The 13,383-nt window shown below is 42.1% G+C and overlaps 1 protein-coding gene across 1 annotated transcript in view; it reads right to left on the bottom strand.

Moving 5' to 3' along the window:
- The window catches only part of KCNIP1 (potassium voltage-gated channel interacting protein 1), a 182,710-nt gene extending 178,826 nt beyond the window's left edge, over window positions 1-3,884 (bottom strand). Inside the window, exon 1 of the mRNA XM_083871421.1 lies at window positions 3,816-3,884. Coding sequence (XP_083727547.1) covers window positions 3,816-3,876 — 61 coding nt within the window. The 5' untranslated portion in view covers window positions 3,877-3,884. The remainder of the gene's footprint in view (window positions 1-3,815) is intronic.
- Window positions 3,885-13,383: the final 9,499 nt, after the last annotated feature.

The following is a 13,383-nucleotide window of genomic DNA, read 5'->3' as shown; positions in this document are numbered from 1 at the left end:
ACCTCAAGTCCTTGTTTAGGGTTTTTAAAGTGATAGTAATCCCTGAACCAGAGGCTAGATAAGGTTAGGTAGGACTTCCAGTTACCTCTTCAAGGCAGAGTTAACTATGGGTCAGGACTGTATTCACTTGGGTTTTGAGTATCTCCAAGCTTAGAGAGTCCACAGTCCCTCTGTGTGGTCTCTTCCAGTGTTCAGTCAGCCTCATAGTAATTTTTTCCCCCTTATGCTCAACTGGAATTTCTTTTATTTCAGTTTGTGCCCATTGCATCTTGGCCAGCCCCTGGACATCAGGGAGAAGAGCCTGGCTCCATCACCTCTACTTCCCCCCTCTCAGGTATTCATACACCTTGATTAAGACTTCCTTGAGCCTCCTCTGCTGCAGGCTGGACAATCCCAAACCTCTCCCTGTATGTCAAATGCTCCAGTGGTTTCATATTTGTCATGGTCCCTCAGTAGACTCAGCTTAGCAGGTCCTCATCTCTTCCATCCTGGGGAGTCCAGCACCAGACGCAGCACTGTAGATGCCTCACAGAGTGCTGCACAGAGGAGGAGCATCACTCCCCTCAGTCTGCTGGAGAAGCTCCACCAAGCACAGCCCATCAGATCACCAGCCACCTTTGCTGCTGGCTCATTGTCAGCTTGTCCCCAGGACATCAGCCAGCCTCCACCAGCCTCCCAGGAATGCTGGTCTGACATACAAGCAAAGTGAACGTGGTGGAAAGAGGTATTATCTTTTAGTAGGTCAACTCAGAATGCTGGAAAAGGCAGACAAGAATCCCAACAGGACACAATTCCTAATGAAATGTAAAAATAATCAGTGGAACTGTCCCAAGCTACTCCCAAAGCAAACAGCACAAATCTCACAGACTGCCTCAGACACTTCAGTGAACAAGGAAAGCTTTTGCTGCTTTACTGATGGGATTGCAAGTCTAAGAAGCAAAAATCTTTATCCTGCAGGAACAGATAAAGGGTCCCAACCTACCAACACAAAATGCCCAATTATATTAGACTAAGTTTTCAAATTTGAGCCAAGCAAATGATGTCCTCCTGTACAAATGCAAAATTCTGTCCTCACCCAGAGACAAGGGCTCATGCTTGATGGTCCACTGCTCTCCACTTGACAATTTCTGTGTCACTCCTGCCTTTATTGATTCAGGCTCTCCATTTTCATTAGAACAAACGATTTAATGTTGTATTCTTGAACAGTGCTAATATGTCCTTTCTAGCCTTGCTGCTCACAGCTGGACAAACCAAACCAGACCCCAGTCCCACTGCCAACACTCCAGACCCAGCCACAAGTGGGACATGAGGGCAAGTGGCACAGGCAGAGCTGTGTCATGTGCTGAAGCTGGAAGGGTTCAGCATGGGCCACTTGCACCCAACCCACTCTTCCATGATCCACCACGGTCTTCCTGGTATTTATTAACTGATCTCTGGAACCTCCTCACTCTAGATGTGACCTGTTTATTTTACTTGTTCTTGAAACAATGCCTGCTTTTTGTTTTTACTTTATTACACCAGAGAATCAGAGCTTTCAACACTGGTGTGAGCTGCTCTACTTGGAAGAGCACACAGTTACCAGCATGAGAGAGCATTTGTACAGGTGTGGATCTAGCCCTCTTACAACTATTTTCTCCAGGCCCTTGTTTTACCAGCAGAATTTAACTACTACATAAAGTCCTGAAATATTCAGATAAACACAAATAGATAAATATAATAAATAATAAGTAATAATGTCTAATAATAAACACTTTACATGATTAAAGATAAACTTAGCAATAGCCAATGGAGCAATGGCACCCAGGTACCACTTAGTCAGCTGCCCTCTGGCAGAGAATGCCCCACATCAAGCTGCACCAACAGCCACACAACAGATGCTGGAAAATATGATCGTTTCTCTCTGCTCAACCCTTGGGCAAGCACAGCCAGAGTACTGGACTCTCCAGACCAAGACAGATTTGAATATGGTAGAGCATGGTCTGGTAGAGGCTACCAGGATGGCTGAGGGCTGGAGGACGTACCAAGGGAACATGTGGGTAGCACCAAGGAGCCAGTCCATCGCGTAGAGGTGATGGACTATTTAACTCACAGACAAAGAACAGTTTCAGATTGTATTCAAGCCCAGCACACATTAGTGTTTCACTGCTCACAAGGTAAAGTGCTAACAGTCAGTGTAAAACACACCAGCAAACCACATAGATAACACATCAGAGCCAAGAGGACATAGACATAATTTTGGGAACACAGGTTTTGATAAATACAGCAGAACAACCACTTCTAACAGCCATCAGCAAGATGAAAGTTCATTGTAAAGGTTAAAATGTGTGACCACATCCTGGATTTTTACTGCAGGTGACCTCCAACAAAAACCAATGGCTTGCATCCACTAGAGTGTGGAGCCAATCACAAGACAACAAAATCACAGAGAATGGATATGTTCAGCCACAAATTATCCACAGTTAGTGAAAATCAGCTCCCAGGTTTCTGGCAGGTGGACAAGACACCACTTGCTGTCAAAGCAGCCACCATGCCCAGCACATCCTGTTCAGTTCTTGTGTACTGCAGTACCTAAACACAAATGTAGTTACACCAAGCTTCAGGTGTAACTCAGTGCTTAGACTGTTACACAGCTATTCTTAAATTCTAAGTAATATCATACATGTCCCAAACAACTGCACAATCATGGAGGCATTGCAATAACACAGAAAGGTGTACTGTAAACCATGTACACACACTCTAACATAAATGTTACCTTACAGGAACATTACTCTTGCTCACAAACTTGCCACAAACCTCCCCATAGCTCTTGTCCACTTCTCTTTTGCATGATTAATTGGTGTTTGATATTTCCTAAGCCAGTTTTCAACTTAAATTGCAAGAAAATCCATACCAACTTGCAATTCAAAAGCATGTAAGATGAACTGAGCAACAGATCCAGTGGAAATAGAGACCTCCCTAGAAATACCGTGAGACTGTAAAATGCAGAGGTTCAGGCAAGGAATATTTCTTAATAGCACAAATATTGCAGAAGTTATAGTTTTTCCTTTTGTTTTCTAAACAATACTCATTCTCTAAGGTATGGATGTGCATCTGAGAGTCTTTCAACTTTCTGCTCAGCAACACCCTGGAATTTTTGAATTAACCCTGAAGAAAATTGAGCAAATCTCAAGCAAATACTACACAAACCAGACCTCCTGAAAAATCAGGATTTATAGGCAATTTTTATGGATTTAAGGATCAAAATCCCTGGAACTGATGCTTACTTTCTCATTTTTCATGAGCTTCTGCCTCTCTCCTTCCTTATAAAAACATCCTAATTTTTTACCCTTTTGCTAATCTTTATAAAACACACATCATTAGTATGCTTGGTCTTAGATTACTGAATATGCAACACTGACTCTAACAATACTTCCTGAGACATAAACCCAAAGGTATTGGGAAGAATTTGCTGTATATCTACATTTTACTCCCTCTTCAAAGGGTTTATACAGCATGAGATTTGGAAATAAACAGGTCGCTTCTGCAAGTGCTCTGCATGTGAAGCCACTGAGTTTCTCCTCCTCATACATGCCTGCATGAAGAATTACAGTATTTCAGATTCTTTTCAACCCCCAAGCCCCTCCACAGCAATTTCTTCATGCCCACGTTTTCTCCAATACCTAGCGTCCCACTCTCCTCTGCAAATTACCCCTCACAAAAACATAGCCAGGTTACTTGCAAGTGGCACATGGTCATTTTCTCCTCCCTTCCCCATGCAAATGTCTACCACAGCAAATAAACCAAAGGGACAGGAAAAGCTTAACGGGAGGTCTTACCTTTTGATGGTCTTCTTTGTTTCGTTTGTAGAGAAGAGAACGTACCCATGACAGCACCCATTGCAAAGCTACTCGTGATTTTTTGGGGAGGATTTATTTTGGCTAGGATTTTTTTTTTAATTTCTCTTACCCCCCCCGCCTCCACTGACAGTGAACAAAATCTATGTGAAATGCCCCCAAGAACAAAACAAAACAGAGGAAGTCCAGACAAGAAAGAAAAGAAGGAAGGAGGAGGGAAAAAGCAAAGCACTGCAGCTCGGCATTCAGCAAGCGTTAAGCTTTGAGGGTTTTTTTTAAGTCAACACACATGCACTGACTCACAGCCGGCTGCACTGTTATTATTCAAAACAGCTCCCCATCAAAATTTAAATGCTAGGTAGATTCCCTCAGACCAGAGCTGGCAGCAGATGCATCAAAATATTTACTGGAGCACAGCCACATAAACACACAGGCTAATTCTCCTCCTGTTCCCTTATGGCTCCAACCAGCAGCCTGTAGGTCTAGCGAGGGAGCATCAGTGCAGCTCTTCCAGTGAATACTAAACTGGAGTCCTGTAGACACGCTGAGGGTCTCAGGGGGAAGGCAGGGCTTTGGGCTGGATACCAACTCGGAATGAATGGAAATCTTCTGAGTGGGAAGCAATAGTGAGCAAAGCATCAAAGCCCCAGCTGTGCGGGCTGTGTGCTCCTGCTAATTAAGAGTCTGACACAAAGGTAGAAAGCAGCAATTTCCAACCATCTCCTCAAGCAGAAAAGTCAGAGGAAAATTACTAAGTGCAAAGGGGGAGGAAAACAGAAAATTTCGCCACAATCCTTTTCCTTCATATCTTTTCTCACACATCAGAAGGATATGTAAGAAAATTAAATTAATTTTCTGTAAAGTATGTCTGTGCACATCCTTTTCAAGGATCTTACAACAAAAAACTGTTGAAACAAAAGTCTACAAACATGGAGTGACTAGAACGAGGTAGAGCAATTCCCAGCATTCTTTTCAGTTCTGTCATATTTCAAAAAATCAGCTAGACGTCTGGTTATGTTTCCTCCGAAGGTGAAATAGCAAGTGCTCAGGTACCTGAGTTAAATACAGAGGCAGGTCTCAGAGTCCAAATTAATTTACTACTTGCACATGGAGACTGAGATTAGGTCAGCATCTCTGCAAATACTGTCTTGTTCAGAAGAAATTCACCACAGAACAAACTACCTTATCTCAACAAGTTTCTTCAGCTTTCCTCTAACTTTGCAGTAGATTCCCTTGGATCCAGACCCCAGCTCCCCAAATGGTGTCCCTGGCGGTACCACCCTGCCTTACCTGCTGCCCACCCACTGCCAGCATCTGTCTTTGCATGCACAGGTATATTTGCATCCTTAGAGTATACCAGCAAAGAGCTTCCCCTTAGTTTCTAGCTGCAGAAGGCATTGCACAATTTTTTTTTTCTTATTTTATAACGCAAAACACATCAATTGAACTTTTTGTGGTAAATACCTGGGGGGGAAGGTACTGTTTAAATCCCCAAGTCCTGAAATGAAACACATCAGTTTCTAGGGAATTGCCCAAGACTGGGGGCACACAGGGGCCTTTGGGAGGAGCCTGTCCCTTGTGTAACATTCCCTGCCTTCCATCCAGCCTCCATTCCTTCCCCCAGGCTGGCCACAGCTGAGGTCCCACTGCTCCTGCTTCTCCAGCCATTCAGTTCCAGATGGGGGTTGCTCAGACTACATTGATCAGCACCAGATACTGAACAGCTGTGAGAGATTCTTAAGCTTTTTTAAAATTCAAATATTTATATTTATTTTCTTAATATTTTATTTGCATTTACAGAACAAAATATTACATAGACTACAATGTAAATATGGAAAATCACTGTTCTTAAATTATGCATTTAAAAAAGGCTGTAGGGTGACCACAGGCTACAGCCAATTCCTCCAAGATGTCAAAACCAGAATCTTCAATCTAGGCAAACTGTCACTAGCAAAAGTCAAGTGTTCCCAAGGTGTAAGACCCCAAATAAGTCAATTGATGAGGTTTTTAAAAGGGTTTATGGTTGTTCATATACACTGAGTTAGACTCACGGGAGTAGTGCTGACAAGATATTCTCAAGAGATCAAAGCAACAAAAAAAGACCTTTACTGACAACTTCAGAAAATTGAGGAACTTTAGCAAAAGGTTTAGCGCAACAATCAATACAAAGCACTTCTCAAAGAATTAACTGGGCCCATTCAACTTAGCAAACTTTAGGCCCACTCGATTCTAAATTACTCAAAAATTCCAAGAGGGAATTAGGAAAAAGAGAGAGACAGAAGAGGTACAGAAAAAGACATATATAGCTACCAGCTCCTGGGTTCCAGTGATGTTCCGATAGAAATTCCAAGAAGAAGTAGGGTCAAGACATATGAGTGCTTCATGCCCTGTGGCTTTAAAATACCCCTTGGCCCTTCCCACATGTGGGGCTTGTGGTCATTTGGCCACTCAGGAGCTGTATTAGGGGGCTCCAGGGGTTGGGTGTGGGGCACTGCGTTCAGCATGCCATGATTGGCAGCCAGGGTGGTGTGTACAGGGCAGGGCACTGCCTCACCAGGGCAAGGCCTGACCTGCCCCTGCCCCTGCACAAATGCATCCCAAAATGTCTTGAGACATCACTCTTTCCAGTCTCACACCAGGCCACCAGTCATCCATTTCCTCAAGTGCCCCATCTACACATTTTTTAAGTATCTCCAAGAATGGTGACCCACTACCCTGGGCAGCCTGTGCAAGTGCCTGACCATCCTTTTGGTGAAGGAATTTTTCTTAATACCCAACCTACACCTCCCCTTGAGGCCAATTCCTCTTGTTCTGTCTCTTGTTACTTGAAAGGAGACAGAGCCCACCTGCCTCCAAACTTCTTATATCAAAAAGTATCTGGAAAGTAGCTAGCTTCAGGATTCCTTTTGACATCAGTTGGATCTCAGCCATATAGAAAGAGCTCTGGGAGTGACAGATCAGGCTGTCCATATGGAGAGACAGCCAAGAAGGAAGTAATTTGGGAAGACAAAAATTGCATCCCTGATGATGCACTTTTGTTTACTTGAAACAGCATGGCATATGAAGGCAAAGGGCAAATGTAAATATTCTGTTTTCTCTGAAACTTGAAAGAAATAAAAGATATGTCTTGGCTGAAAATCAGTATTTACAGGTCCCTAAGAAATCACAGGGATAAGTGGTTACACACATTTTTATATGTATGACTCAAACATACAAGAGTGGGGATGAGAGGAGGGACCATGTCTGTGCCTAGGCAGATGAGCACAGAATTGCAAATCCCCAGTTCAGAAAGCAGACATTTTCTTTCACAGCTGAAAACTAAGACCTCAGAGGAACAGAGGCATTATAAACTCTAAAAAACTAGAATATTTGCCAGAGCAGGCAGGAATTCTCTTTCCTCAAAAGATAATCGTTCAAATGTATCAAACTAGGAGAGAACACTTTAAGCTGTAACAAGTGCTGGTGGACATTCTTTATTTGAGGAGGTGAATATTTTTCAGAGTATTTCCTTTAGAGATAAGAAGTTGTCTGAGCTCTGACTGTGGTGATGAAATGCAGTTGTAGCTGTGTGGGTACCTAAGTCAGCTTCCTGGGTAAGAGATGCTAAAAGAGGACCATCAGGGATATACTGATGATCTGCCTGTAAACCTGCCTGCAGTAAGTTCAGAGCTTGGTTCTGACACAAGGGTGCACCTCAGTACATTAGCATCAGTCTAGCAGATCACTTGGGAGTATTTTGTTTCGTTGTTATTGTGAATTGAACTATACTACATCTGTGCAGGATGAAGCAGACTTTGCTGCAGAGTAGACATAAACAGGCTTTGAAGTTCAGATGTGGCACCTGCCCTGAATAACCAACCAAAAGCAGATTGTACCTGATACCTTGCTACAGCTACAGCAGTTCCCCACACAAAAGCAAGCTTCAGAAGGGCAGTTCTTTATCAGTATCTATGCAAACAATCATGGGAAATTCCATCAACCCTAATGGAAACCACAAGGTCTGTGACAGTTCTGCCAGCAGTCAGTACACTAAAGTCATTCACCAAATTAAAACAAAGACTAAATTTTAGCATAAAAATTTAGCATATATATACACGCAATGTAAATTAAGTGGGATTGGGGATGACTGAGAAAGTAGCATAATAGTGTGATATACAAACTGAAACCTCCTTCCCACGAGACCAATGGGACAAAATAAGGTTTGTTCTTCACTGGGTTTCACAAAAATAAAAATTTCAGGTAGCTCCCAAGCTGTTAAAACCACTAACATTTCCAATAAATGTTTTCAGGACTTATGAAATCCTGAAATCTTAATGGGAGCCAAATCCAACCTTCTTCAGACTAAAGGAAAACAGAGTTCTTTTTGGGAAAAAAAAGATTGGGGGAAAATCTGTTTCTTAAGCCAGTTTTTATCAAGATTCAGCTGCATTCCTACATGGCAGAATTATGTAGAGCTACAAAGATATGATGTGACAAATACACTGTTAAGACACTCAAAAATCTTGACAAATCTGGAGATTTCTTCATTTTGAAGAGAATTACCACTTTTGGGGAATACTTGCAGCATCCCTGTAATATGAGTCTCTTAGCAGTACCAGTGAGTATTTCCATCTGTAACTCCATCTGAAATTCATTTTTGTGAGAGAATTCACATTAAGGTCAGAGCAGATGAAGAATGCTTCCAATAAAATGGATATATGGTATTCCTCTTGTGCTAGCTGGTGGACTGAATTACTACTGTTAAAATTATATAACAACTTTTATCTTGCTGTTGAAGTGCTCCCCAAATCACATTATTGGTAGCAGATCTCTTCAAATTCTGTTCAATACACCAATGCAGACAGCCTCTAGAGTTAATAACTGATTAAAAATACTCCATTTCAAGATGTACCAATGGAAGGGTGGAGACAGCTCTGAGACACATTGTGGCATTACTTCCACTGCTGGCAATGCACTAATGTGTGAGATAACCCCAAGTAAAGCAAACTCAACTCAGCATCTTCAGATCAAAATGTCTGCACTACTTTTAATTTACTCATTAGACGATATCTTCAAGACCGAGCATCAACTTTTTGTAATATATCACCTTTAAAGTGCAAATTCCAGACCATGTTGGATGAGGCTTGGAGCAACCTGCCTAGTGAAAGATGTCCCAGCCCATGATAAGAGGTAGGAACAAGATGGTCTTTAAGGTCCCTTCCAATTCAAATCATATAGAATATGATTCTGTGGGTTGAACAAGTCATGCTTATCTCTCAGGCACAGAAGTGCTGACAAGGGAAGCAGCCTCCCTGCTGGGTTACCAGGGCCCTAACCCTAACCCTAACCCTAACCCTAACCCTGAGCTTCAGGCAGGAGCAGGTCACCACACGCTTCAGGGAGCCGTGCCAATTTTACAGTGCACACAGAGGTCAGTCAAATGTTCCCACGCCTCGTGCACAGTCCCCAAACAGATATATATGGACAAAAGGATCAAAATTCATCTCATCTCTTCATCCAGAAGGTACTTCCAGGAGTCCAAGAAGTTGAGCCGTACTTCAGATTAGTGCAAGTAATTCTATTATTTGTTACAGGAGACTCATTTTGACCCACAGACTGCATGGACACTAAGACAGGGCATTTATCTTCTTTGGGCAAACCAGGTATCTACCACAACAATCACAGGGTTCCCAGCTGCTGTCTGACCTGTTTGGATTTCTTGCAGGGGAGTCAGTGTTTTACTTATATACTGGAAAATGGGTGATTGATTAACATTCCATAGATCCCTCCTCAGTAAAACCCTGCTGCTAAACTGCACAGAGTGAGAATTTTTTCATCTTTGCAGAGGAGCAGGGTGTCACTGGGGCGCCTCTCAGTGAAAGAAAAGATACACAAACTTCTGTCATACCATGGGGCCCACATTAGCTATCTAGACAACTACAGATTGGCAGTTTTTGAATTAAGATAATGAGTAACTTCTGAGAAGTTACATGTAGATCAATAAATTCCTGTTAGCTCTTGTTTTTTTTTTTCAGATTCCCTCCAGTTGCCTTCCACAGCAGACCTATTCCTTGGTTTAGATTTCATTCTTGCCAAAGCAACAACAGCAAAAAAATTAATAGCCAATTTACATGAAACAAATCTTCTGCAATCCTCTCTCATGAAGACTGTCAGCAAGATTTCATTATTTCAGTGGGAAATGCCCTGGAATAAAGCAACCCTGAGAAACTTACAGGATTCAGGCTGGCTCAGGGGTGGGCAGAGGGCTCTGCAGGGCTCCAGGGCAGAGGAACACCTACTAGTGCTGCTCTGCCTCTACCTTTACCCTCCTCAATTTACAGAAACCCCTGGACACAGCAACCCACCCACCAGAAGAGCCACAAATTGCAAGTAAGTTTGCGTATGAATGGGGGCAGAGCTTAGGTTTAGATGGCAGATGTCAGGTTTAAGCTAAAGCTGCAAACCCTAACTTGACAAACACAGAACAGGATTATCTGTGAAGCCATTTTCCCCTATGACATTCAGACTATGGTACCATTTCAAAACCTAAAATGCATACTGTTTTCTCTTTAACAAGTCTAAATGAGGAAGACTAATACTGCCCTGACCTCTCACATGAAAAAATGAAAAACCCTCCAAATGCACTGAACAACATCAAAGAGAAAAAATGAGAATGAAGATTCACTGCTTCTGATCTTTGTGGAGTCACTGGCTTCACTTCTGCAAGATATGGAAGTAAAATCACACAGTTATTTGTCCCCGCTGTGGGTATTTAAATCTAAAACTCCCCTGATCTCTTACAATAAATCTTCTACTGGAGTGCACTGATCTTTCCCAGACTTCTAATATGGGCCTGTAGTGTTGTGGTTTTGGTTTTATCAGTTTTATGTATGTATTTGTTCCTTGTATTAAATTCATTTTTATAAGTTATAATGGTTTGCCCCATGCCACCCATGTTCCACCCTCATTGGTTTCATCCCAACCCCAGTTATATGTCAGTCAGAAGTTATCCAGCCCCTGGGTCCTGCCTGTCACTTTGGGGTCTCTCCCAAAAGTCTGGAAAGTTCCAGGAAGAACCCCAAGTGATTTGGACAAGACTTCAGCTGTCTCCCCACCCGAGTTATTAATTTGTTACAATGTATGTCATTTATCCAGAGAGCCATGCCCCTTTTGGCCCTGATTTGTCCCCAGTTAGACCTATCCCTGAGTTCCTCCCCCCAATAAAAAGGTGTTGCATTCGGGGGTTCCCGACGCCTTTTTTCCCCTCGCTTTTCCCCCGCTGCTTCTGCTGAGGGGTGTCTGCTGGGGCAGATACCCTGATGGATAAAGCCAGCAGTTAACCCAGAACAGCCTCCTCTTTTTTCCTGTTGTCATTGCTTCACTCCTTCAAGCAAGACAAGAACTCACAGGGGTCGGGGAAGTTCACTCTGCTACTGAGCCATACCCTCTTACTGTCAAGGTGTCAGGGCTGGCCGAGGCAGAGACAGACACCTCAACATGGGCCTGGCAAGCTAAATAAAACAGTTTCCTGCAATAACTAGGCATTGTTGCCAATGACTTGCGAAGAGTTGGAAAAAATAGGAGTAAAAAGAAAAGAAATCCCTATTGCATCAGGATCACTGTCAGTGTGGGAACTGACAGTGGTCAGAAAATAGGTTTTTAGGCTCCCGGCAGTGGCTTGGGCCTGTGGGTGAGCCAAGTACAGAACTCTCTCACACTGGCCTGGCAAATCATAAGGAGGAATCAAAACAATCCTTAGAAAGTAAAAGACCATTAGCAGCTGATGTTTGTCTAACTTATATACTTTTAAGAAACGGTCAAGAAGTGTTGCTCTAAATGACCAATCATACTGACTGTACCAAAATACTGTATAAAGGAGTCTGTCTTTCAATAAATCTTTGCTATAATGCCCTCCAAAGAACCGGCGATCTATGTATTGTTATTTGAGCCATCCTGAATCATAACAATACTCTACCAGGCTAAATTCTGAGGAAAGTCATAATGACAATTTCATAAATTACTGAAATTTGAGAAAGTGTTACACAAAAATGAGCATATTCTCTATTTTTTGGGCACAAATCTTTAAAACTCACTCTAAATACACATTACTGGGAACAAAATTATTCCGAGTCTCCTGATTATTTTTCTCCTTGCTTCCATTGACCTGAAGACTCAGATTCCAAATTGAAATTTAGATTATGCTTTGTCACATACTGAAGATGTACCTAAATGCATGTATAACCATTATTCTAGAAACTGGATATAGAGAAACACATGTATACATCCAGCTGCAGGCTCACCCTTGTAAGCAGAGCTCTGGCACAAATGCTCACAGTTCCAGACAGGTCAGCTGTGTGGCTGTGTGTTCCCAGTGCTGCCCAACATCCACGCTGGAAGTCAGCTCCTAGCCCAAAAGGCCAGAAGGAGCTGTCTTCAAGTTCAAGTTGAAGTAGAAGTTTAACCTGACTAGCCAAGGGTCTCAACAATGAACAGATCCCAGAGGCACTTCTTCCAGCATTGAGCTGATATCAAAGAAGGGCTTGTGCCTGGGCTAAGCCTGACCTGTGCTGGCATTTTCCATTTGAAATAAGAGCCAAGTTGAAAGGGGCTTTGCTACTCATCTCTGACTCACAAGTCAGCTTCATGGGATAGATGTTACAAAGCTACAACTTGATTCATTTTGCAGCACCAGGAAAAAAATTTAATCAAATGAAAAGTATTACTGATAATATAATCTCTTTTTACCTTGGCAAATGTACAAACCTTTCTGCCAGTAAATCCATGCTTCTTAGAGAACTGCTGCACTCCAAATCCACAACACTAGCACTTGTGTTCTGGTTGTTATAGAGCCATTCAAAAGCAAATTCTCTGTTGTTTCATTATTACAAATATTTATTACAATTATTTTTCATACCCTCCTGTCACAGGCAAAGAAGATGTGCCTAGCATTTAAATTACAGCATTCAACAACCTTGTGTATGCAAATTGATACTTAATATATTAACAAGCATGGATTAGCTTAAGATAAGTATTCACACATGATAATGACTGGTCCAAACAGCAGCAAAAGTGATTAGTGGCAGCATATACATTTGAAATTGTTCCACCAGTACACCCAATCCAACATTAGTAACATTTTTAAAGGAATGCCATATATAAAATATACTGTATCGTGTCATAGATAAACCTGAGAAGGCACTCGCTGCTCTGGTGACAAGCAGCAAATCTCTCCATTGGATGACTAAATGAAGTTACAGAGATACATGGCCTACAAGATAGAGGACTAACTATTGCTGAGTAAAACTGTTTTTCACAACGAACTTATATACCCTGACTGTGCGAGATGCTCAACAAAGCTCAGAAGCTGGGAATTGAAGGGGTCCAGCTCTAGAAAACAAACTCCATAAGCAAGCAAAACATTTCAAGCAGCAAAGTTTGAAACAATTTTAGATAAATTCTACTTGTGGATAAATATTCTGTATTTCACATGCAACAATACCAAATCTTTCCTCCTTCACTAATCAGCATCCAGATATCTGACACTAGCTTTATCTTGGGCTTAATCTAGAGA

Source organism: Zosterops lateralis, assembly GCF_965231275.1.
Source record: "Zosterops lateralis genome assembly, chromosome: 14".
NCBI lineage: Eukaryota > Metazoa > Chordata > Aves > Passeriformes > Zosteropidae > Zosterops > Zosterops lateralis.
This window is presented reverse-complemented; position numbering and strand designations above follow the sequence as displayed.